Genomic DNA, 25162 nt, shown 5'->3' on the forward strand with positions numbered 1-25162 from the left:
CCAATTACAACTCAAATGAATAATACTCTAGTGAAAGAAATTAAAAAAGTTAACTCTTAAGCAGAATGCGACTCTTGACTCTTTTAGAAAACAAGAAAGATAGAAAGATATGATTGAACAAGGTGAAGTTTTCTAGAGAACAACTTCGATATTTATAAAAAAAAATATTTCTTGATTAAAACGCCACAATTTCCTCTACTTACACCACTACTGTTGCATCTTAACGCCACTACTTTCCACCATTACTAAAGCTTCAAACATGCATGTCCTAAAAACCAGGGCACGTTGAACCTCTTAGAAGGAGTTTCTGTGTTGGTGGTGAAGACTGAATCAACAGGTATTAGCGTAAGTTTAGGAAGTTAGTTTTTCTAACCTTTTCAAAGATATTTTTCCTGAAAAATATATATTAACTAAAGATAAGAACAGAAAAGATATTTTTGGAAACAATATTTCCTATATTTTAGCAATCAAAAAAATTCTATCTAATTGACAAATTCAAATCTCATTCTACTCATCATCAACTCCTAATTAATCTCACTTACATAAATCCAAAATATTTTAGACTTTAATTTTTCTAAGAAGTCTCTGCTCCGAGTCTTCTTTCCTTAGATTCTGCTCCGAAGCTTCAGTTCCTACATAGAACTCTACAACATGTCTTTTAATCTTTTAGCCCTTGTTCCTTTGCCTTGAATTAATCCTGCAACTTTATTATAAACAAACTACAAAACTGATCAAGGCAATAGTCCTTTTAATTTATTTTTCTTGTGTTATCATCAAAACATCAAGGGCAACAGGTACTACCCCTCACTTTTGCCTGCAAACATGATCAAACATTAGATCTAGGAACCCAAACATGTTTAGGTTCCCGAACAAAAGACTTTAAAACATTCCTATCTTTTCTAAGCCACACCTGATTCACATGTTTCTTGTTGCTAGATGTCTTGTTTCTCCTGTAATAGCAAGAATCAATATGATGTCCTTCCTTACCAAAATAAGTACAAACAAGCATGTCCTTACCAACAACATACTTGCCTTTCTAAGATTCTTTTTTCCATGTGGTGTTAGGAGGACTCCGGTTTGAGTTCTTTTGAGGACCATGATAGCCAAGTCCTGCTTTACTAGCATTATATTCCCTCTGACCGATTAGACCTTTTCAAGATTGTTCTTACCAAGAAGTCTATCAACATGCTTCTTGTAGGCGACGTTCGGAGTGCGCCTACGTTAAAGCATGTGTGAATATTCTTGACACTCATAGGAAGTGGGAATTGACATAATACGATTAGGGACAAGGAAAGTATAGAGCCGCCAACAAGTTTTTAAGGAACTTGTAAACCGTTCACGGATCATAAAAGGCAACCACGATAAAGGGACAACAAGAGGCAACAACGATTGACCCGTGAAGGTTACACCCCATTCATAATCCAAGAGATTACTAACTCCATATGGTTCAAAACCATGAAAGGAGGATCGGGGATGATGGTACGAAGTGAGTCATGGAGTCACATTCACCCGTATTGGACTCTACTCGATTCTTATAGTGAAAAGTGATTCCTGCGATCTCAAAGGCATACAAACAAAGATTCAATTTGCTCCAAACTATTATTATGCTAAATTGGTTGAATATTAATGCAACATATAATTCTAAAATATTAGTGATCACTTGAATTAATAACAAGATTAAAAAGGATCCTAAACCGGTTGTCCAAATTATCTTATTAGGCATGATTTGCAATTACATATTCCCTTTAACATGCAATATGGTGATCAATAAATATAATAAAATAGGCATTAATATTGGAAGCAATTTAACAATAATAGCGTTAGTCAAATCAAATATAAATAAACCTAATCATGATACTAGCAATAAGAATAAAAATAAGTGTAATTAAGTGATTAGTTACTCACTTTTCGCGTTTCCTTGAATTGCTACATCATGAATAAACTGTTAGTAACTTCAATAAAAATATAAATCAAATTGAAACAATTAAATTAAAAAAAAATTATATTTGATTCAGTCCAAACCCTCAGTTAATTATAACTTTCACACCTTGGTTTAAGTATAGAACTTCGGGTATTGTATGGACTCATTGGAGTGCTTAGGGGTAGTATTATGAGAGAATAGAGTGGCTAGAATTTAGGCTAAATAGGGAGAAGAGAATTATTTTGTGATCAAGCTTATTGATTATTGTAAAAGGGGTGATATGACCTCTATTTATAGAGAAAAAAATAAGGGTCGAAGAATTAAGATAAGATCTAAATTAAATCGGAATAAAACTCGATAGACTGCAGTTTTTGTGGTTTTTGTTTTTATCATATCTTTTGATCCAGAAATAGGAATAAGATAAATAAGATATCGTTGGAAATCTCTTGAAGTCTAATTTCTAAACTAGTTAAAATCAGATTTAAATATTTTGTAGAATAAAAGATATGACCGAAATAGTGAGACGCTGTCAGTTTTGGGTAGAGTTTGATATTTTATTCATATCTTTTCCGTTATAGCTCGGAATTGATATTATAATATATCATTGGAAAGATAATTTCAAGAGTTATCCAACCATATAAAATTTGGATAAAAACTGTGAGGCACGAAAATATTATCTGTCTATCTTTGAACGTCTTTCAATAAGAAAAGTTTTATTCAATTTCAAACTCTTTAATCTTATCTTTTTAAAAATGATAATTAAGATCTTTTAGAAACTTATAGAAGCTTCCATTTAATCCTAATTGGTTTATGAATGGGATTAAATCCTTTAGACCCTCCACTTGATCATTGGGTCGTAGGTAAGATGGGCTTAGGTTCGGTTTGGGCTCAGATTTAGTATTTTGACCATAACTTATTCGTTATAACTCGGATTTGGGCTTATAATATATCGTTAGAAATATATTTTCAAGCCCCATCCAAATATTCAATAATTGGACCTAGATTATAGACCAAACTAAACTGGACTAAATGTTTTTTTTATAAAAAGGACACGAAATGAATGATTTTAAGGGACACGAAATAAATTATTTGTGGTTTAAAGGCACGAAAAGAGGAAAATAAGTTATGGTTTGGGGAAATGGGCTAGGAATTGGTTTGTTTATGAAATGGAAATATGGATATAAGCACTCCAAAAATTAAATACTCAACCCGACCAATAATGGCGATGAAAGGTTGTTCATCATCGGGTTTGGTTTTGGGGAGACATTTTTAGGTGTCTACACTTCTACAGAGTTCTAGTTCTCTTTCCTTGTAAGCAAGCTTTCTCAATAAGATTTCATTTCTTCTAACAGAAGCAATGAAATTGGAATTGAGGTTTTTGAAATCATTTTTCAAATTGTTGACTAGTTTCTCAATTTCAGGTTCAGCAGTAGCTACTTGCTTCCCTTTTTTAAGTTGAGATAGCTGAGCTTGTAATTCTGAAATGATTCCTCTGTATTTAGTTACAAGCTATTCTATTTCAATCTTAGTAGTATCTTCTTTTGTCTTGGATGACTTTAAGACCCTGAATCTCCTGAGTGTTATCAACAAGTATATTTGTCCCTAAGACATCCCCTTTCATTGCCTAAACACACATACTTAACCGGTCTCTTACTTCTAATAGATTACTTACTGATTTATATTTTTAACTAATTATTTTTCTTTACTGAAGGTCTACTTTGTGATTCCTCCTGGTGCGGAATATGACAACCAAGCTCTCAAGCGTGCTAATAAATGTTAGAGACAATTCAAATACTCTCTGAAACAGATTTATTACAAGCCATTAGAGAAAAAATTGGATGATATTTGTAATCATGTGCCACATGGAATTACCAGTAGTAACTAGCTTAAGTTGGTGAAATATTGGTATTCGGATTACGGGAAAGTAAGGACAATATTTAGCTTACTGTTTACCCTATTAATATTAATTAATCTCTAACTAAAATTTGAAAATGTGAGTGTAGACTATGTCAGCATACTGTAAAAAAGCACTCGCTTCTCATAATCAGTTTCATAGATCTGGCTCTAAAAGTTTTGCAAACCAACAAGCTGATTATGTATGGAATATATGTTTCATTTTATATTTACTTAGGATGTTAGTAAGAGAAAAGCTAGGTTATATGCGGTATATATCGTTGTACATATCTATAATGCTTGTTTTGCTTTATTATTTATAGGAAGATGAACATGGACAGAAAATGAGCTTGTTAGCGCTGTGAATTAAAACCCATACAGGTAAAGACGGAAGCTTTCTTTGTAACATAGTCACTCAAGATTTTTTGGTATGGTTTTGTGACAGATTTCTGGTATGATTTTGTGCAGATTTTGTGGTATAATTTTGTGCAGATTTTGTTGTCTTACATTACTCCTTAATGTTGGTATTGGATGATGTTAAAGCTAAGGTTGAAGAGTTGAGGATGATGCACCTTAAGATGTCTGAACAAGAGCTCAAAGATGAAGCATTTCAGCAAATTATGTATCGCGATTAGATTCCCGATCGTCCGGTGGGTTACATACTAGGGGTTAAAAAGGGGGACATTTTCGGAGTGCGTGGTGTGTTAAGGAAGGAAGGGTATGGAAAATTTCAAAAGAGGACTATTGTGATGGATAGTGTTAAAGAAGAAGTGAATGCTTTGCACAAAAAAATGATACACTATCTCAAGAAAATGAAAAGTTAAAAGATCAGGTCGGACACAACAATCTTCTTCTTAAAGCACTTGTTGGACAGTTTTCAAAGATTGTAGGTACAGTTCGTCAAGGGAATAGATCTCCAGTTCTTCTAAAGAAAACATCTGAATTCTTAGAAATGGAAAACCATCAGGTAATAACAAAGTCGCATTTCTCTTTATAACATGTGTTGTGTTTAGATGTTATAGTCCCTATTTTTGTGGACCAAAAGTCTTATAATTGCATGCTCATATTAATGGTTATATTATCTTGGATTACAAATCATAAGAAAATTGGTTAAGAAAATATTAAAATTGCCACAAACATGTTAAGCACCTACTAAGAGCTTAAATCCATAACTGAATCCAGCTCTAAATTTCATAACTAAATTCAGAGCTGAATTTCATAACTGAATTTAGAACTGAATTCAGAGTTGAATTTCATATCTAAACTTCAAAACTAAAATTCAGATTTGAAATCAGAGCTGAAATCCAGAACTGAATTCAGAGTTGAATTTCATAATTGAATTCAAAGCTGAATTTCAGAACTGAAAATCAGATGATTAGGATTTGATAGTATTTGAAAATCAGAACTGAATTTGATAGTATTTGATTTTAAGATAATATTTTCTAGTATCCTAATCAAATAGTTTGATAGAGCTGAAATTTGATATTATTTGATAGAATTGAATTTGATAGGATACTAGCAAATCCAGAACTGAATCCTTATCATTTCATAGTATTTTCAAATCATACTAGCAAATATGTGAACTTTACTTAAAATGTTCAGTGTGAATTTGATAGCAAATATAGCAACTATCCTAATAATGCTAGTATTTTCAAATCATACTAGCAAATATGTGAATTTGATAGTATCTTAAAATCATATGATAGTATCCTAATCAAATAGTATCCTAATCAAAGCACTCAACAAACCAAAACTGATTTGATAGTATCCTATCTCGTTAGATGATTAGGATTCTCTTCTAATATTTCTTCAGGAACTAGTATAATTACTAAGCAAATATGTGAAACTTTACTTAAAATGTTGAGTATTTTTCCTGTGTTTTGATAATAAGTGTTGAAATCATAAGTAGCATGAGAAAATACATTATCAGGCGCATAGCAAGGCTCGCCTGCAATAAAGGGGAACAATCCTCTTGTCAGCTCCATCTCTTGTAGTATAGTAAATATGGTTTGTTGTATCAATAGACAAAACAAACCTAGACTTAGTGAGACGCAAGATATAGACTGGCTTCCCATTTGCATCGAATAATCCCCAATTCTTTTCTGAGATGGCCCCATCCTTTGTATCCTCGTTATATAGTTCATAGATGTAAGTACTACCACCGATTTCTGGATGTTTTGGTGTTCCTGTATTGTTGAGAATGTGCTTTATAAGATTGCTATTGTAAGTGTTGGCATTCTCGAGAGGGGCATCGAGCTCTTTGGCATCCCCCTTAGACTGCCAGCTTGACGTTTGTGTAATGCTTGTACGTGTGTGTGTAAGATTGCTGTTATAAAACTGCCAACCTGACGTTTATAAGATTGTTGTTATAAGATTGCTGTTGTAAGTGTTGGCATTCTCAAATATGTTTGTGTAATGCTTGTGTGTGTGTGTGTGTGAAATTCAAAATGCTTGTGTGTATGTGTGTGTGTGAAATTCAGAGCTTCTGTGTGTGTGTGTGTGTGTGTGTGTGTGTGTGTGTTGTGTATAAGCATATATTGTGTAATGTACTAATTTATACGTTGTATTTTTTTTTTTTTGAAGATTGGAAAAGGCAATGTAGGTGCAACAAGAGAATAGGCTGGGACACTTCAGCATCAAAACAAGCGACTATATCGTCTATAACGCCATCATCTATCTATTTTGGTTTTTAGTCTTAATTATATTAGTGATGTATTTATTTAGGGACAAGCTACTATAATATGCAACTTTTTATATATATATATATATTTATTAAGTGTGTTGATGTTTTCTTTTATAAATTTGGTAATTAACTACGTACTCTTATTATTGTTGATTAATTATTGTTTTTTTTTAATCTGATCTAGTTATATTAAATATTTGTTTATTTTAATTTTAATGTTATTAATTTAATTTATGATAAATTTAAATAACTATAATGTATGTATGATGGTAATAATTTAATAAAAGGAAAAAAAAGAAAAAAAAACTTTTTAAAAAAATCTAAACGCTTTTAAATGTCTACATATTTTGCACATTTTTATAATTCAAGAGTTTCCCGCCATACCATACGCTGACAGGAATAAACGCAAGACAACAAAAAGCATCGCTAAATTTGAGTATGTAGACATGTAAAAGCGTCGCTAATACACAAATTTGGAATAATTTGCGAAATAAGTATTTTCCGACACTTTGTATATTAGTTAGGACACATAAATGCGTCGATATTTTCAACGCTTTTATGTGTCCCTCAAAATTCTCGACTCACGCATTCTCGACGCTTTTTAGCAACGTCGAGAAATATTTTTTGACGCTTTTTAGCATCGAAAAAATGCCTATAAAGTGTCCAAAAAACACGCTTTTGTAGTGGTGCTAATTACTAACTTGTATTAATCAATTTAGGCCTAAAGTCCAAAGCTTTATCTTCAAGCTTATCAAGTTATCATAATCAATATACCCAGTTTGAAAATTCACTTTGTAAGGCAAAATCTCAAAGTAAATCGAAGTTGAAAAGATATTCTTTCCACCAGTGGTATAATACCCATGAGGACATGAGTCAAATGCCCACCTGAAGGAAGATCAAGCCCCATAATCCTGTCGTGCGGATTCAACACAGCCATGTAAGCCGCAAAATTCGTCGGACTCCCAGAGTATGGCTGAACATTAACACTCCATTTTCTTGGTTTAGCCTGTAACATTCAAGTGCCCTTGATCGGCAAAGAGTCTCGATCACATAGATATGCTCGTTGCCACCATAGTAGCGGTTTCCGGGCATACCCTTTGAGTATTTTTTGGTTAAAGCAGATCCAAGAGCTTCAATGACGGCAAATGTGGTGAAATTTTCGGATGCGATGAAATTTTCGGAGGAGAGAAGGTGGGCGTGGTCGAGAGGAAGGATGGGAAAAGGGGTTGAAGGGTGGGGATCGTAAGGGAGTGGATCTTCCATTAATGGAGGTTGTTGAAGGTGGAGAGAGAAAGAGAGAACCCTAAGAAAGTAAAAACAGAGAGAAGCAGGAAGAGAGAGAGGCATGAAAGCGTTTGAGAGAGAGAACCTTAACTGACAAACTGAATGTCTACACTCTAAATGGGTTGGGCTTAGGTTGAGGGATGGTTTTTTTTTTTTTTTTTTTTTTTAAAGATATTAATTTATTAGCGGGAAATCGGGTACCCGATAATTAAAAAATGCGGCCTATGTCCCGACCTGAATAATAGTCATTTTTCCCGGGTCGGGTACGCAACCTGAAAAACGGTTTTTTTTCTCCCAAATTTCCCATCGGATATTTACCGGGTCATCGGGTAATCGGGTTGGGACAATCAGGTCGGGTTTTTTTGAACACCCCTTACTTTGTGCCATGTATAAACAATATTAATCCTTAGGCTTAATTAATTTTATTCTCTATAAATAGTTCATAAAAAAAAAATTAGATGTAGATGGACTAATGCATTAGATATTTAGTGTTTAATAAAATGAAGAAAAAAAATACTCCACTCCATATGTTCTCGAATAATTAACGGACTTGACTTTACTTTCTCAACTTCATTTTTTTCAACTTTGAATTTTTTTTTAACAATCTAATAAAATAAACGGAAGTATTAGTTCCTCCGTTTTTTATTAGATGTATCACTTTCGAAATAGAAAAGTTGCATCACTTTCCCTTGCTTTTAGTTAATAAATTTTCTCTCTCTCTCTCTCTCTCTCTCTCTCTAGCAGCTTTAATGGTAAAATTTGCTTGTCATGCCACATATGATTCAAGCTAACTTTATTTATAGCTACTTTGTGCCCCAATGGTTAGCTATTAGCTAGCTAATTAAATAAGATTGACTTTCTCAATTAGCCCTAGAAATTTAATTATTTTAATTTATTATTCTCCAATATTTGGAAACTTGTTTGTCAAGTTAATTGGCTTAGAGGCCAAGCTAATTGTATTTTTTGCTCCAATGGTCAAACTAGTAGCTAGAGACTTTTGAAAATTGCAAGGCCAAGCTAATTGTATTTTTTAGCTCCAACGATCACACTAATAGCAAGAGATTTTTGAAAATTACAAGGCCAAACTAATTGTATTTTTTAGCTTTAATGGTCAAAGTAGTAGCTACTAGCTAGAGACTTTTGAAAATTGCAAACATATTTGCTACAACTATTGGAGTTGCTCTAAAAGTGATGCAATTAAATAAATGGAGGAAGCATTATTGCATTACTCGTAAGATAAATAAGATTCATCCAAAAAGGAAAATCCTCTCTGTTTTTTTTAGCTCAACTTCAGTTCCTTGTTTAATTGTTCCTCTTTTCTTTCTCTGTTATTTGCATTAGTTTCTAGCTTCCTAGTTCTCTAGTTCTTAGTAAGTTGCTGCGATCTTTGCTCAAGATGAGTGATTATGAATTTCCTAATACTTTTGTCTATCTTCATAGGGTAGGCGAATTTGGAGAACCTCTTCCTTTCCATGAAACTAGCTTTTTGGATTGGAGTTTTTGTATAATTGGTCGGTTTTGGGACGACCGTGAGTTTTCACTTTCGTTAGTACAACGTTTAGTCTCGCGTTTCTGGCATCTTCGTGCTCCGGTGATAGTTCGCCCTTATGGTACTGATTTTATTTTCTTTTGTGGCACGGAGGAAGATGCGTTGCAACTAGATATGAGGGGTTGGGTACACTTTAAGGGCAGTCTCATGGTGCTCCAACGTCTTCGCGGTTATTCGGTTCCTGATAATTTAAATCTACACTTGGTTGATATGTGGGTGACAGTTGAAGGCCTCCCGATTCAACACTCTACTCCTATGGTGGTTGAATCTGTTCTTGCTCGTGTAGGTGAGGTAACAGACAGGGAAGAGCTTCAAGGTTAGTTTCCTATACCTCGACCGCGTGTTAAATTACTTGTTAATCTTTATGTTCCTATTATTATTGGTTGTTATTTTCCGACCTATGGAAATCGTGCTACGTGGGTTCGATTTAAATACGAAGGAATAATGAGATTCTGCAAAAAGTGTGGTTTTGTCGGACACGGTCGGACAACGTGTCATAGGGAACAAGATGAAGTCAATTTTCACTTGGAACGTCGCTATCGTCACCTCCACGAAAGCGGCGCACGTGTTTTATTTGGTCCTACGGATAATCCTTTATATTCAAATTAAGTTCGTGGTCTTCGACCGACTCCGGAGGTTTGGACTACTCAATTATGGTACGGAGGCCATAATGATGATAATGATTCGAATAGCTCAGGGGATTCACACCCTTCGGACTCAGCGTTCAATTTTGATGATCTTGGGGATTCTCCGCCTCCACCTTTTTACCCAGCCAGATCATTGCCTGGTTTGTTTCCAAATCCCACTCCTGGCGGCTTCCCAGGGGGTGGAGGATGAGGTGTGGAAGCGGAAGCAAGGTGTTCTCAGGGCGGAGCAACCTCCCCTAGAGGTTCGAATGCCACGTCAACAGGGTCTACGTGCACCTCACAGATTTTCCTTTTCTCATGCGCAAGGATTTCAAGGAACCTGTCAAGGTACTCCTTTAACTAATAGATAGCTTCAATGTAATCACTTGGGTCACGTGGGTCAAATTCATCCATTTGCACATGAAGCGGTGCGGCTGCCTCATCAAATATTTCATGGTCATCCTTCTAATGTTAATGAAGTCATGACACCTCATGATTCGGCAGTTAATACATCAGCAGCTGCTTTGGAGTCTTTTTCATCTTCGAATAATTCCTCAGTTAGCCAACAACATCATGTGCTTATTAACAGCTCTACTATTGTGACCCAATATCCTATTCTCTCTCAAGTTGGGCCTCTTCATTTAAACAACCCAGTCACTCAAGTGGTCCACCTCTGACCGACTTTGGGCTTAACTCTGGGCCTAATATAATGGACCTAAGGTTTGCCCCTTTGCAACCACAGCAGACTGATTCACATGTTCAATCAGAAGACTTGGAAAGAATACTTGTTCGACAATATGCTCCAGTGGGAAACCCGAGCCAAGGTTTTATCTCCGGTTCCGGTGAACCGGATCCTTATGCCAGGTATGGCCGGAATTTCCCCAAGGTGAATATTCCGGCTGGAGTTCAATTTTCTCCACCGCCGATAGGGCCCTCGGGGCCTTTATTCCCGGACCCGTATGGGGCGGATTGCAGCCACTGGATGGGTGGTTCTTCTCAAAATACTCCGCACTCTCCTCTTGTAATTCCTTCCCCTGTTCCGGATATTTCATAAATGGCAACGGGAAATCGGGGTAATGTTTCTGGTTATGTTGGGGACTCTTCTTCAGGTATGTTCGAGGTTGCAAATGCACAGTTGTCTTTGAATCAGGATTCCTCCGAGATTACTCCGTCGATGGATGCGGATACTCCGGTACCTATGGACTGTTCACCTCCGATTTCTTCCTACCCTTTGGCTCATTCGTCTCCAGTTTCGGTTTCCTCAGTCAAAATGGAAAAAACTAAGGGAAAGTAGCCTTTATGTCTTAAATTAGCAAAAAAGGGAGATAAAGTGTGGTCTTGGGTGAAGGAGGGATGTTCTCGCAAACGTTCTGCGTCTGCTCATGAACCAGTTACTCCTCCTCTGACTATTGTGGATGCAAATTCTGCTATATTCTCATGTCTCAAACCTTTGAAGAAGCGTAAAGGTGCTTCTATGGGTACTGATTCTGCTTCGGACTCTTCTCCTTCTGAGGGTGAGGTGGCTCCCCGATCTGGGCCACCAATGCCACCATGAATGTGGCAGCTTGGAACTGTAGGGGCCTTGGTTCTGCGGACTCCCCTAAAGTTCCGTATGTGTCATCTCTAGTCCGCGCTTTTGGGATCGATCTCATGTTTTTAATGGAAACCTTAGTGTCTGTAAATGCTGCTGTAAATAAGTTGTCTAGCCTTGCTTTTGATGGGTTTTGTGGTTCGAATGCTATAGGCCTTAGTGGGGGTTTGGTAGTTTTTTGGTTTGCCCCGGTGTCAGTTGTACCTAGTTTAGTTTCGCCTCATATTATCTTTTGTAAGGTTGTGGTTCCAGGTCAGGCAATAAGATATGTAGTGTTTGTGTATGGTTCGCCTCATGTTTCTTTACGTTCTTATGTGTGGGATGAACTTACACAAATTTTAAATCATTACCCTGATGTTGTTTTACTAGGCGATTTTAACCAAGTTGAGTATTTATCTGATAAAATAGGAGGGGTATCTTCAATCTCTGGTCGTTTTGAATTTTTAGAATGGAAAATTGCTTCTGGCCTAGTTAACATTCCATTTACGGGATCCCCTTTTACTTGGACTAATGGCCAGTTGAGACATCCTACCTTTGAAAGACATGATAAGGGATATGCCTCTAGTTCTTGGTTAGAAAATCATCCGGATGCCTTGATAGTTCATCAACCCATTCTTTTTTCGGATCATGCGGCCATTGTGTTTAAAGAGACGCCCCCTCTTTCTTATAAGAAAAGTCCTTACCGTATTGAGAATTGGTGTCTTGAGATCAGTGAGGTGTCTTCTTTGATTGAGTCTGCTTGGAACACTAATCTTTTAGGCTCCCAAATGTTTCTTTTATCTAAAAAACTGGTGCATCTTAGGCATAAATTAATGCACTGGTGTGTGGTACACAAAAGATCTTGGGGTATTGACTGGAAAGATTTGCAGGATTCTGTGGGGTCGCAGGCTCAGTCTTTGGATTCTGGTTCTGCAGGTTCTCAGTTCCTTCAGACTCGAGATCAGAAAATTTCTCAGGCTCATACTTTATTTCTTTATTGGAAACAGAGATCTAAAGTGAGATGGGATGCTTTTAGGGATACCAGTTCCCGTCTTTTCTTTTCTTCAGTTCAGGAGCGTCGGCGTAGGAATAAAATTTTTAGCCTAAAAATTAATCAAGGAGTTTGGATCTTTGATCCCTTGGAGATTGAGAATCTTTTAACTCGTCATTTTTCGGACTTGTATAATTGTCAGAAGATTCCTAGCACTTCCGTTCCTGGATTTTGGGATGACCTAGACATTCCCTCTTTATCTATTCTACAACAGCAGCAGCTCATGGTTCCGTTTTCGGCTGATGAGATTAAAAATGCAATTTTTCATATTGGTAATGATAAATCTCCAGGACCGGTTGGTTTCTCTGCTGCTTTTTTTAAATCTCATTGGTCGGTGGTTGGTAATAAAGTTACATCTGCTATCCAGTATTTCTTTGCTCGAGGTTATATGCTTAAAGATTGGAATCGTACCTTTCTGGTTCTTTTACCAAAGGTTGAACATCCGGATTCTCCTACCTAGTTTCGGCCGATAGGTTTGTGTAATGTTTTGTATAAATGTATTGCTAAATGCATGACGGCTCGATTACGGAAGGTGATGCCTCTCTTGATATCAGAGGCTCAATCCGCTTTTGTTCCTGGTCGTTTGATGTCAAATAATAGTCTTATTGCGCATGAAATCCTTACCTATATGAATTCCTCCACTTCTAGATTGTGTTCAGCGGCTTTGAAATTAGATATGAATAAGGCTTATGATAGGGTTAACTGGTATTTTCTTTGGGATGTGCTTAAGGCTTTTGGATTTTCGCCTTACTGGATACAGTTATTTAAGCAATGTATTTCAACGGTCTCGTATCAGATACTTATTAATGGCAAACCTTCTTCTATTCTTCAGCCGGCTTGTGGTTTACGATAGGGGGATCCCTTATCTCCCTATTTATTTGTTCTATGCATGGAGGTGTTTTCAGTCATGCTACGAAAGGCTGAGGATTCTGGTTTGTTTCATGGTTTACGTATTTCCAGACGTGCTCCTTCAGTCTCCCATTTGTTCTTTGCAGATGATGCGCTCCTTTTCTTTCGGGTAACTCCAGATGCCTGTTCACAGCTTTTGGGTGTGATTGATCGTTTTTGCACTGTTTCTGGTCAGATGGTTAATGTTCTAAAATCTTTTGTTAAATTTAGTTCGAATACTCCGGAGGATTACCGTGAATTCTTAAGTTCGGCCTTGCATATGCAAGTTAAATCTTCACTTGGATCTTATTTGGGTCTCCCGGTGGATTTGGGTCGTGCTAAGTGTGTCCAATTTCAGCCTTTGGTTGACAAGGTGATGCAACGGTTGTCTGCTTTTAGCTCACGCCATTTGTCGGCAGCACCTAAATTAGTTCTTATTAATACGGTGGTCATTGCGTCTCTAAATCATGTGTTATCGGTTTTCAAGCTCCCTGGGACTATCGCCGACCGTATTGATCATCTTATAACTAGGTTTTGGTGGAAGACTAACAATTCTTCTAGAGGTTTGGCCTTATCTTCTTCTTTAACCCTCCATCTTCCTAGAGGTTTAGGGGGTTTGGGAATTCGCCATGTTCCCTCCTTTAATTCTGCTTTGCTTGCTAAGCAAATGTGGCGTTTAATTCATCATCCACAACTTTTAGTTTCAAGGATTTACCATGCTCGGTATCCTTCTGTTATAAACTACAAAGCTTCTACTTCTCCTCCTCGTCCTTCTTGGGGTTGTCGAAGTTTATTAGATGGAGCCCGCACTCTTTCTCACGGGACGATGTGGAAAGTGGGCTCTGGTAAACGGGTCCAGATTCTGGCTGATAACTGGCTTCCGGGGGCTACTGTTCGTTTCAAGGATTCTGTTTCCCAAGTTGGGCTTCCTTCTTTGGTTTTGCAGCTTATTGATCCTATTTCCCAAGCCAGGGATAGTACTCGTATCCGTCAGCTTTTTCCTCCTCCTGTGGCGGATTCTATTCTTGCCTTAGAACGACCGCCGGAAGAAATAGATGATTTCGTGTATTGGAAATTCACTCGGGATGGGTTATTTTCCACTAAATCTGCTTATGCTCATTTGGTTACTCAAACCTGGGCTCATAATAATCTGTTACCTAATGTAATACCAGGTTGGTGGAAGAAATTTTGGGGTCTTCCTATTTTTCCAAAGTGGAAGATCTTCATTTGGAAAATTCTACATAATGGTCTTCCTACGGCGACAATTTTAGCTCTGAAAGGCGTTCCTGTTAATGTTACTTGTAGCTTTTGTCATCTCCACACTGAAACAGTTGCTCATATTTTCCAACAATGTGATTTTATTTGCTTGGTTCGAGCTTCTTATCATTTGGAGGCGATTCGAACGTTGTCTGTGGTTCAAGATTTCTATACTTGGTTAACTACTACTATTTCTGAGTTGGCAGTGGCCAAGGACTGGAATGGTTTGGATGAGCTCATGGCTTTTTTCTGGGCAGTTTGGTTAACTCGGAATAATCTTCGATTCCGTTTGGAGGTTTATTCTCCTGCTGGGATTTTGGCAATTGCTGCTAATTGGTCTTCTCGGAGCAAGGAGGCTAGAGATTTATCAGATCTTTGTCAGCCTTCGTGTCCTCCTGGTTTTGGATGTTCTAAGCCACATGTTCTAGGTTCGTTTGAGCCTTCTTCCCAATATGATATTAGTCTTACTTTTGATGGTGCTTGGACCGCCATGGATCAACGTGCTGGTATGGGTTGGTTCTTATCTTCTGATTCATCTACTCCATCTGTTGGGGGAGGGGCACAGGCAGGTTTTGCTTCCTCGGCCCTTCATTCTGAGCTTTATGCCTGCCTTTTGGGTTTGCGTCAGGTTAGGGATAAAGGTTTCACCAGTGTCAAAGTTTTTACGGATTGCAGTTCGGTTCCGAATCTGATTGGACGTCATTCGACAGATTCAATTTCCGTAATTTGGATTTTACGTGAAATTAGGCAGATAATTGGAGGCTTTCGTGGATTTCATATTCAGAAGGTTTCAAGATCAGAGATTGGTTATGCTCATCTTCTGGCGAGTTTAGCTCGTTGTCGTCATTTCCTTTGTTTACATTTTTAATTTCTTTGTTCTCTTTGTCAAAAAAATAAAAAAAATAAAAAAAAAATAAAATAAGATTCATCCCGATTATTATTGGATAGACATGACCCATTTTTACCTGGGCCGGGTTAAGGTTTTAATGGGGCTCCAACCCATTGAAGTATTGAACAGCATTAATTGTGAATTGTGATTTTTGTGAATAAGGAAAAAAAAAAAAAAAAAAAACACCTCGTTTCACAGTTCTCCATTGAAGCGCACTCAACGATCTCCATTGAAGCGCCTTCTGATACTTGTATACCCCATTGAAGCATTTTCTGAGGTAATTTGTTGTTTCTATTGTAATGATCATGTCAATTTCATAATCTAGTGTTTATCGTTGATCTAATTTATTAAATTTAATTGTCAGTCTAGTAAATTTAGGGTTCGAAATTTTGAACTACTGGTTCTAATTACTGATTGTATGAAAGATCATAACCAGCGGTTATATTGCTAGAAACTTGATAGTTGAATCAAATTTGGTTGCTAATGTGTTGCAGAACCCATTGATGTTAGAATTGAACTATTAAATTAGATTGTGATTTTTCTGGGTTGAAGTTTAATTTCATTTTATTATTGGTTTTATAGGGGTGCTAGTATAGGGTAGTCTTAGTCTTTGTTCGAAATAGCTGGGATTAATTCTTAGTAGAATTAATTTTGCTTCATTTTTTTTTAAAAAAGGCCTAAACTTTCCTTCATTTCCACTGTGGGGGTCAAATTGGAGAGTATATGACATTGTAGCGATCAACCATACGAAGAATATTGGAGTGTATATGACAGTGTTGCTCAAATTCAAGTGGATGTTTCAGTAAAAGGAATGAACATTCATGAAAAATGCAAACTTGTTGAGATCAACCATACGAAGAAATGCTCAAAGTACGTTCCTTTTGTGTTGTCATACCGAATATGTCAGGTGTATTTCGCACCCTACCTGTGTTTAAGATGAAGGATAGGTCACTCCCGTTGATTTAGATATTTTTCAAGTTGCACCGGAAATACATTGGTGATGATGAAGCTCAAAGTGATGATGATGTTGTCGAGGGGTTCCTTTTGGATGACGTAGAGGATGAGTTTAGTTTTGATTCAAGCGATAGTGGTGATGATGAGGACGATGATCTTCGTTTGTTTTGTTGAGTGTAGTGCTGACTTTATGTGGAATTTGACATTAGTTTTGATATGTATAGATGTATTAGTTTTTGAGATATGATGAATGCCTTTATTTTGTTTATGCTTGAGTTCTCAATAATTATGGTGATATTGTAAAACCTTTTGTTTGTCTGGATTTTGGAAACAAACCAAACATATTTGGGTGTTCATTCAATTTTTTAAACTCCTTTAACAGGTACAAATGTTAAGCCGATCACGAGGTTTTGGTGGCAGTAAGAACCGGGGTCGTAGCAGTTCTCAACCTATACCAGCGCAAAATTTACAGGAAATTCAACTATTAGACGAAGATGAGACCCAGGATGATGCTGGTGCTACTGAACCCGTACAAATGTTAAGCCGATCACGAGGTTTTGGTGGCGGCCAGAAACAGGGTCGTAGCGGTTCCCAGCCTGTACCCGCGCAAAACACACCCCTAATTGTATCATTAGATGAAGAGGAGAGTCAGGAGACCCAGGATGCTGGTGCTACCGAAATCTTAGTTTCTGAGACTCAGTTTGAGCAAGGAGAATCCTCACCCCATTCCAGGGAGTTGGACCCCGATGGCTTTTGGTATGGATTAAATTGGTTTGTGAATGTTTTTGTAATTTTAAGACTGTAATTGTATGATCGTTTCCGCCCGCAAATGCACCCTAATTGTTCCCTTTCCTTCTATGTCAGGTTTGATGACAACCGCGTTAGTCGGTCCATTACTGAAATATTTCAGGGATACTTGCGAGAACCGTATAGAAATTACACAGAGGTGGATGAAGTCACAAAAGCACATTGGTGGACCTTGTTTGAGGTTAATTGCATGTTATATCTTATTGTGGACAAATGATTAAAATTTCATTATTGTTTAATTTTGAAAGTGTGAATGTGGTCCGACATTGCAGCGTCAATTCACATGGAGACCTGAGTTAGACGCAGAGGTTAGGAGGGTTTATTCCATTAAAGCTGCTAAACGATTGAGGGAGTTGTTTTACTATGTCACTCAGAAGTGCAATGGTAAGAAGCCGAAATGGTTAGCGGAACATGTACATGAAGGTTGGATGAAAATCCTTGAAGATCCTACATTCAAAGCAAAATCAGAGCAAGCTAAAAAGAACCGTAGGGGCGGTTCCCTATCTAATCCAATTGAACCGTCCCATTTCCAAGGTTCTATTTCAGCTAAGGAGCATGCTAGGCGGCTGGTAAGATTAAGATAGATATAACTCATATTTAAGTAGCATTGTTGTTTTTGCTAACTTTGAAATACTTCAAATTACAAGGCTGTCAAGAGTAATGGCGTACTTCCTAACGCGGCAGAGCTATACCTCAAAACGCATTTTAAGGAAGTGCCTGGCAAAGGTAGTGTCCCATGCAGTTCGAAAGCTAAGCGGATCACGGTAATTAAGTTAACTTCGCGTTTCATGCATTTATCCATTTATTTCTACTTTGGTCTTACGTGCTCCCAAACCTTATTAGCGTGGTATGTTTATGTGATGCACGCCTTTAAAACTCATAACTAAATATATGTATAACAACATGTCATGGGTGTTAGTTCTTTCATTTGATTATAAGCATGAAAAATAGAAAGGATACAGGTCATTTTTAGACCTTTTAAGTCCTATATGCCCTAAAAACTAGTAACTTTGCATTTTTATGTGGTTTCAAGTCATACAAAGTCATAACAAAATATATTTAGCATGTCGTGGGTGTTACTGTGTTAGTCATTCATTTGGCTAAAAATATAGAAAATGGGAAATGTAGAAGCTATTTTGGTCATATTTTTTTGTCCTTTTGGTCCTAAATGCCAACAAAGCTTAGTAATTTGGCATTTTCATGTGGTTTTAAGTTACGAGTATAAAAACTCATAATTAAGCATGTTGGACATGTTATGGGTGTTAATTTATTCATTTGACTAAAACACATGGAATGTATGGAGGGTAAAAGCCATTATTGTCCAATTTTAGTCCTATATGCTCTTATAACTTTGTAACTTTACATATTTCTGTGGTTTCAAGTTATACAAGATCATAATGGGTCTAAGATCATTCAATTCACTAAATACTTGGAAAATGGGAAAGATAGAAGCCATTTTGGTTCTATATGCTCCCAAGACTTGGTAACTTTGCATATTCATGTTTCAAAGTCATTGAAGCTCGTAAAGTATATTTGGCGTGCCATGGGTATTAGTTTATTCATTTGATTAAAAACATGGAAAATGAGACAGGTGGAAGCCATTTTGGGCATTTATTAACCTTTTTGGCCCTATATGCTCCCCAAGACCCAAACTTAGTAACTTAGCATATTCATGTTTCAGGTCATAGAAGCTCTACAAACTATGTTTGGCATGTGATGGTTGTTAATTTTTTCATTTGATTAAATTAAAAAATGGAAATGAGAAGGATAGAAGTCATTTTGGCTATTTTTAGACTTTTTTTTCTTTTATGCTTTTAAATCTTAGTTTATATTATGTGTATATTCATGGGGTTTTAAGTTATAGAAACTCATAACTAAGTATATTTGGTTAGTCACAGTTGTTAGATCATGCTTTTCGCTAAAACATGAAAAGTGGAAAAGGTAAAAGCTATTTTGGCTATTTTTACTCCTTTTTATCATAAATGCTCCCTATATGCAGTATATTCATGTTGCTTCAATTTGTAGAAAATTATGACCAAGTATATTTAGCATGTCATGGATGTTAATTCATTCATTTGATTAAAAACATGTAAAATGGGAAGGATATAAGCATTCTGGCCATTTTTCGAATCTAAATCTTTCACTTGTATTGTGGTTGTTAATATAATAGGATGCCTACCTAAAGGCAGTGGAGGAATGTAAGGAGAAGGGTGTTAAGAAGGATCCAAATCAAATATTTTTGGATACGGTTGGTGGTAAAAAGAGAGGGACAGTACCGGGTTTGGGAATCAGTGTAGACATGTACTACGGTAATAAGCGCTCCCGACTTGTTCGCGGCTCATCCAACACTTACTACCCATCTGTTGCTCAATTGTCCTCTCAGATACAAAGGGAACGAGAAGAAAATGAGAGGAGGTGCCAGGAACTGAGTACACAGCACCAACAACAGCTGGAAGCTTTCAAGGCACAGATGGAGAGACTATTGGATGAGCGGCTGCAGAAGGAGCGTGAAGAGAATGAGAGGAGACAGCGGGAGTACCTAGATGAGATGAGGAAAATAATGATAAAAGCCGTGTCGAAGTTCTGTGGTGTGTCCGATTCTGCAAGTGTAGAGTGATTTTAGTTTGTCATTGATGCTACTTTATGCTACGACAGTTATGTTATTATTGTTGTTGATTCTACATGTATCGGCTAGTAGTGTAAATACATGGAATGATGACTTGTAATGTTACTGCCCATCTGACTGGCTTTAAAACTTTGATGGTGATATGGGTGCTTCCATTTTCCCAGCATTACCTCTAATCTACACCCAGAAAGATGCAGTTAACTCAGTCCGGATGCGAATTAAAGCAGTTAAGATTCTTAAGAATATGTTTTATCATAGGCTGATCACAGCGAAACTGATAGACATTACTGTTGCTATACTGCCAATGGATAAAAAGTGTGCTACTGCATCAGGTTTGATGAAAACCGATGAATATTGAGTTTGCTGAGACACTCTAAGGAGATCAATTAAAGCTATGATTATTAGTTGGTGTTGATTTTATGAAGTTCTAAACTTGTAGTAAAGAAGAACATAAAGGTGGAGGTGCTTTACTCAATAACTTCATTCAAATTAACTATAAGTACATTTATTCGTTTATCTAATTCATCTAACCAAAACGTAGTCCTCATGCCTCTTCTTGATGCAAGGAAACACGAGGCAATGCGCAAGTATGGGAAACGAAAGTGTAGTCAGTTGAAAGAGAACCAATTATGGTCCACCAAAGTATGCAATTACCGAGCAACGCTTAGTTAGCCTAGTGGTAAGGTTTTGGTCTCATGACTTGAACGTCTTGACCCTCTTAGCATCTTGACCCCCTTAGAATCAAATCCCTTTAGAAGTTGTTTAGTAGTAATGATTTTCTTATACTTACTAACATATGTTGATTTAATAAGATTCGTCTCTTTACCTTGTAAAAAGAGAGAGAAGGAGAAAAAAAAAGAAAAAAAAAAAAAAAAGAGCAGCTGTTATGCCTTATGTAGATAGGTACGGAGTATCATTTTACGCGAACATCCAATAATTATTTTCGCGAAGGACCACAATAATCGTTAAAACAAGGGTCCTTCTTTGGCAAGTTCTCTAGTGCATGGTACAAGCCAAATGGTGTTGAAATAGGACTGACGCATTATGCCCATTAACATTCGTATCATTCTTAACATATAAATTTTGTTCATATCCTAAAGTACAATCAAGCTTGCATACTATTGTTGCCGATCAAGTGCATAATAATGCGATCAATAGTGTCGTAAAAGATACAAAGCACTCTTACTTATCATACTTATCTACGGCTCTATCTCAAGTGTCCGTTTTTATATTATTAATCAATCAGACTATAAATTTTCAAGTGATGACATGTACAAGCCTAATTCAAAGTAGTAAGTATATAACCATTTAACAAATAATTTTCAATTTCATGTAAGATAAGATCAAGAGTTAATTTAAAAATATCAATTTATTTCGTTAAATATAATTACGCTTGGCTACAGCCACGTGTATATCAATTTTCATTATTTTATAAGGAGCAATAAAAGTAACTCCGTGTTAATATAAATAAGATATGTTCTCATGTATTGACTACTTTAAGACTTAACAACTAGGCTAAGTGATATACATGACTTGGATAAAAAAAATGATAATACCTGAAAAAAAAAAAAAAAAAAAAGTTGGTGTTAATAATAGCTATCATAATCTATTTTTCAGAAAAAAAAAATAAAAAATAAAAAAAAAGTTGAAAATGATGGCTATTATTAACATCAAAGTTTTTGAGGTATTACTTGGAAAGTCTCTCTTCCCTTTATTAGGTAGTATAGTAAGAATGGACGGTATTCTATCAAAAAAAAAAAAAGAATGGAGGGTGGAGTGAGGATAGAGAAGGATGAGGTTTCGTTTCAGATAGTTATGGTGAGTAAGGTGTGCGATTGGTGGCTCAGGGAGCAATGTTATTAAAATCACAATTCACATTGTAGAATCGTACGATTCTACGATCCTAATCCACCTAAATGATGTAAATCACTGGTAGAATCAATATGATGTAGAATCGCTCATAGAATCGGTAATCGGTTAGAATCGCTCTACGATTCTACTCCTACAAAAAACCTGATTTTTCGAAACCCATAACTTTTTATTCTGAAGTCGGAATTAGGCTTATAATATGTCATTGGAAAGCTCTTGAAGTCTACAATCTAATAGAATTGGTTTTGTACCTATATCATTTATATATTTTATGTTATATACTAAAGAGTGTAAGGGTGTCATAGTTGAACCTAACTTTAGTCAATGACTACATATTATTCAATCTAAATCATAATAAAGCTTATGAAACATCAATTTAAATAACTTTTAAGATTCTATCCAACCATTTAAATTTTGTGGGCATAATAATGTATTCATGAGTCTCATGAACTCAACTTTGAGCATATAAAAACACTTTTATAGCATGAGTTTGTTGTAGTTGTCATTATTTAGCTATCTCGTTAAATGAACTAACTTGACACTTAGTTTTCTATCATTATTGGATTTTTTTTTTATTATGCATGGGTTTAGGGAAAACAACTTTATGAGTCAACAACATTATTTTTTTCATAATTTAACAACAACCGTCGTGTACTCTCATGGTTAAGAATGTGTACCAATAATTCGACTTTATACTTTACAGTGTATTGTTTAAGTTATGCGCGTGCGAAATTACTTGAAAAAATATTTTATGTTTGTATGTCAATATTATGTTATTAACAATATATATTATTATCATTCTCATTGCTATAAAATTATGTATGTGTAAGGAGGGTGATCCCATTGTAGGGTGTCCTTCCTTAAATGCCTATGGCCATTTAAAAGCCTAGGACTTTACACTTGTTAGGGTGTATGAGGATTTGAATTTCTGACTGTTTGGGAGACCTTGAATTAGAAATGATGATACTCTCATCACGCTTTTTTGTAAGAAACAAGTAGGAGTCGCCAATGAGTTTTAGGAAAACTCATAAACCTCGTTCATACCTTTCTCCCAAGTAGAGTTCAAGGGATAATTAGCACGAATCGTATGTTTACCCATGCCCAAATTGGTCTACATAAACCAGAATTGAGTTCGGGAGCGAGGGTACTAAGATAACGTTCCCTTTAGAGGGGAATCGCTATATTAGCCCTAGTACGACCTCTACTAGCTCTTCCTTTTTCACAATTTCATTACCAAACAATATATGCAACGTGATACCTAAAGACTAAGTTAGTTTATTTTATTTACAAGCATTAATCACGTAAAAATTACATTGCAAAATTCGTTATTCTTTGTTTAATCAATATTCGTGAAAAGAACAAAATAAACAATATTCGCCTTGTCTTAATTGATAAAACAACAATTAATTATCAAATTCTATTCTTGATTAACAAAAGAATACTATGTGAATTAATTAATTAAAAGTTTGTTTAAAGTGATCAGACAACACTATTTAATTAATTAAAGTTATTTAAACAATAAAAGAAAAGTGATTTATCTAAGTGCTCAGGAAACTAACCGTTCTTCTTTTATGTTAAATCTCCGTTTAATGTGTTTATGGACTTTCTTTCTTCTTCGTACCTCCAAGGACTTCAATGGATTCAATTAGGGTTGGAAAGTATTTGGGAAGAGAGAAGAAAAAGTAGTATGATAGTAAGAGAAGTTGAGAGATTAGGGTATTGAGAATACTAGGGTTTCAATTCTGAATTTTCGGTCCTCGTAATGCTGAACGAAGACCCCTATTTATAGGCGTAGGGATCTAGGTTTAGGGTTTTAGAGTCGCGCCGTCAGGTGGCGCGCGCAACTCTCTGAGTCGCGCCGGGTGCCGAGCGCATCTCAATGAGTCGCGCGCGCCAAGCGCGCACAACTGATTGAGTTGCGCTGGTTTGCGGTTTGTTTTATACGAAAGCGCGTTTTTAAAACTTCCATAACTTTTGATTGCGCAGTCGGATTAAGGCGTGTCAGATATCATTGGAAAGCTCTGAATATCTACTTTCCAATTCCGTTTTAATTAGGTTAAAATATGTTCTGGATAAAAAGTTATGTCTGTTGGAGTGAAAGGGTGTCGGTTTTGGGCCCGGTTTAGTGTTTTGATCATAACTTCTTCGTTTTGCTCGGAATTGGGCTTATAATATACCGTTGGAATGATATTTGAAAGGGCTATCCATATGTATAGGCCTTGCATGCGAATTTGATGTTTGGTTTCTCTGTTTGGCTCGGTTTTCAAGAATGTAGGTTCCATTGGATCCAATCATTGCATTTGACGCATTTGGGTCCGTTGTTAATCAAGTTTAAACATGTATGAACATGTTTTAGGCCTAAATAGTAATCGGACAAGGCTCTAAGATAACTTGGTCTCAAATATGGGTTTCAAATTACTTCATAATTATTCTTTTCATAGTCCATAAGCACTTCAACTTTGATGTAGCATGAAGAACGGAATGTTGTAACATCATCACACTTCCTTTTGGGACAAGAGGCCAAAAGTAGGTGTTTATAGTATGTAGTCATTTGTTACATTTTGAAGCCCAATTTTACATTTTTGTAGAATCGCACGATTCTACGATTCGATTTTACCGATTCGATTCTACCCCACTCACTGATTCAAAGTAGAATCCCGATTCTGATAACTTTGTCAGGGAGGAAGGGTGGTGGAGGTGGCTTAGGGCGAAGAAGGTCTAATCCGGGCAGCAACACCTTGTTTTTCCTCTTCATTCTCTCGCCCGGTGGTGGTTTCGAGTTTATTGGTTGAGGGGTGGGAACTTTCGAGTCTGGTTGTTGTGGTTGGGGTGCGGTGTTTGGGTTACGGTGGTTGTGGTAGGGGTAGGTGTGTAGTTGGTGGCTCAGGGGAGGTAGGGTGGTGGAGGTGGCTGTTTTGGTGGTGGCTGAGGTGGTTTGCAATTTTAATTTGTTTTTTAAAAATATTTTGAAAGTAATTATTTTTAAAACTGTTAGTTTATGGCACGCTTCGCACCTAACACTATAGTTGGTGGTGTTTGACTACTATGCAAAGTTCAGGGTGCTCATTGCACCTAAGCCATACTTCAAGGTGTTGCGGCCATTTTTGCCTTTATAAATTGACAAACTTTGTTGGAAATCACTTTTGAGTGAGGACAAAAGAAGGTTTGTGTATGTAAATGAACCACCTTTGACACATTGTCTAGGATATATAGTTTTGTGTTATAGCCTCAATTAAATGAGGGATGAACCACATCTATTGTCGATTTTCTCAAATATTCGAGAAATATGCTTTAC

At 36.5% G+C, this 25162-nt stretch overlaps 2 protein-coding genes across 2 annotated transcripts; both read left to right on the plus strand.

Annotated features, from left to right (window-relative positions):
• The first annotated feature begins 13088 nt into the window (after nucleotides 1-13088).
• LOC145642864 (uncharacterized) lies at nucleotides 13089-16739 on the plus strand. The gene is made up of 3 exons (XM_081694027.1): nucleotides 13089-13350; nucleotides 13483-15545; nucleotides 16578-16739. The coding sequence occupies exons 1-3, from the start codon at nucleotides 13089-13091 to the stop codon at nucleotides 16737-16739; spliced, it is 2487 nt and encodes an 828-aa protein (XP_081550153.1).
• On the plus strand, nucleotides 15756-20203 carry LOC145641793 (uncharacterized). The gene is made up of 6 exons (XM_081692753.1): nucleotides 15756-15888; nucleotides 16948-17321; nucleotides 17430-17553; nucleotides 17645-17941; nucleotides 18020-18136; nucleotides 19543-20203. The coding sequence occupies exons 2-6, from the start codon at nucleotides 16954-16956 to the stop codon at nucleotides 19987-19989; spliced, it is 1353 nt and encodes a 450-aa protein (XP_081548879.1). The 5' UTR covers nucleotides 15756-15888; nucleotides 16948-16953; the 3' UTR covers nucleotides 19990-20203.
• The last annotated feature ends 4959 nt before the right edge of the window (nucleotides 20204-25162 follow it).

This window comes from Chenopodium album, chromosome 8 (genome assembly GCF_948465745.1).
Source record: "Chenopodium album chromosome 8, dcCheAlbu1.1, whole genome shotgun sequence".
In the NCBI taxonomy this organism is placed as follows: domain Eukaryota; kingdom Viridiplantae; phylum Streptophyta; class Magnoliopsida; order Caryophyllales; family Amaranthaceae; genus Chenopodium; species Chenopodium album.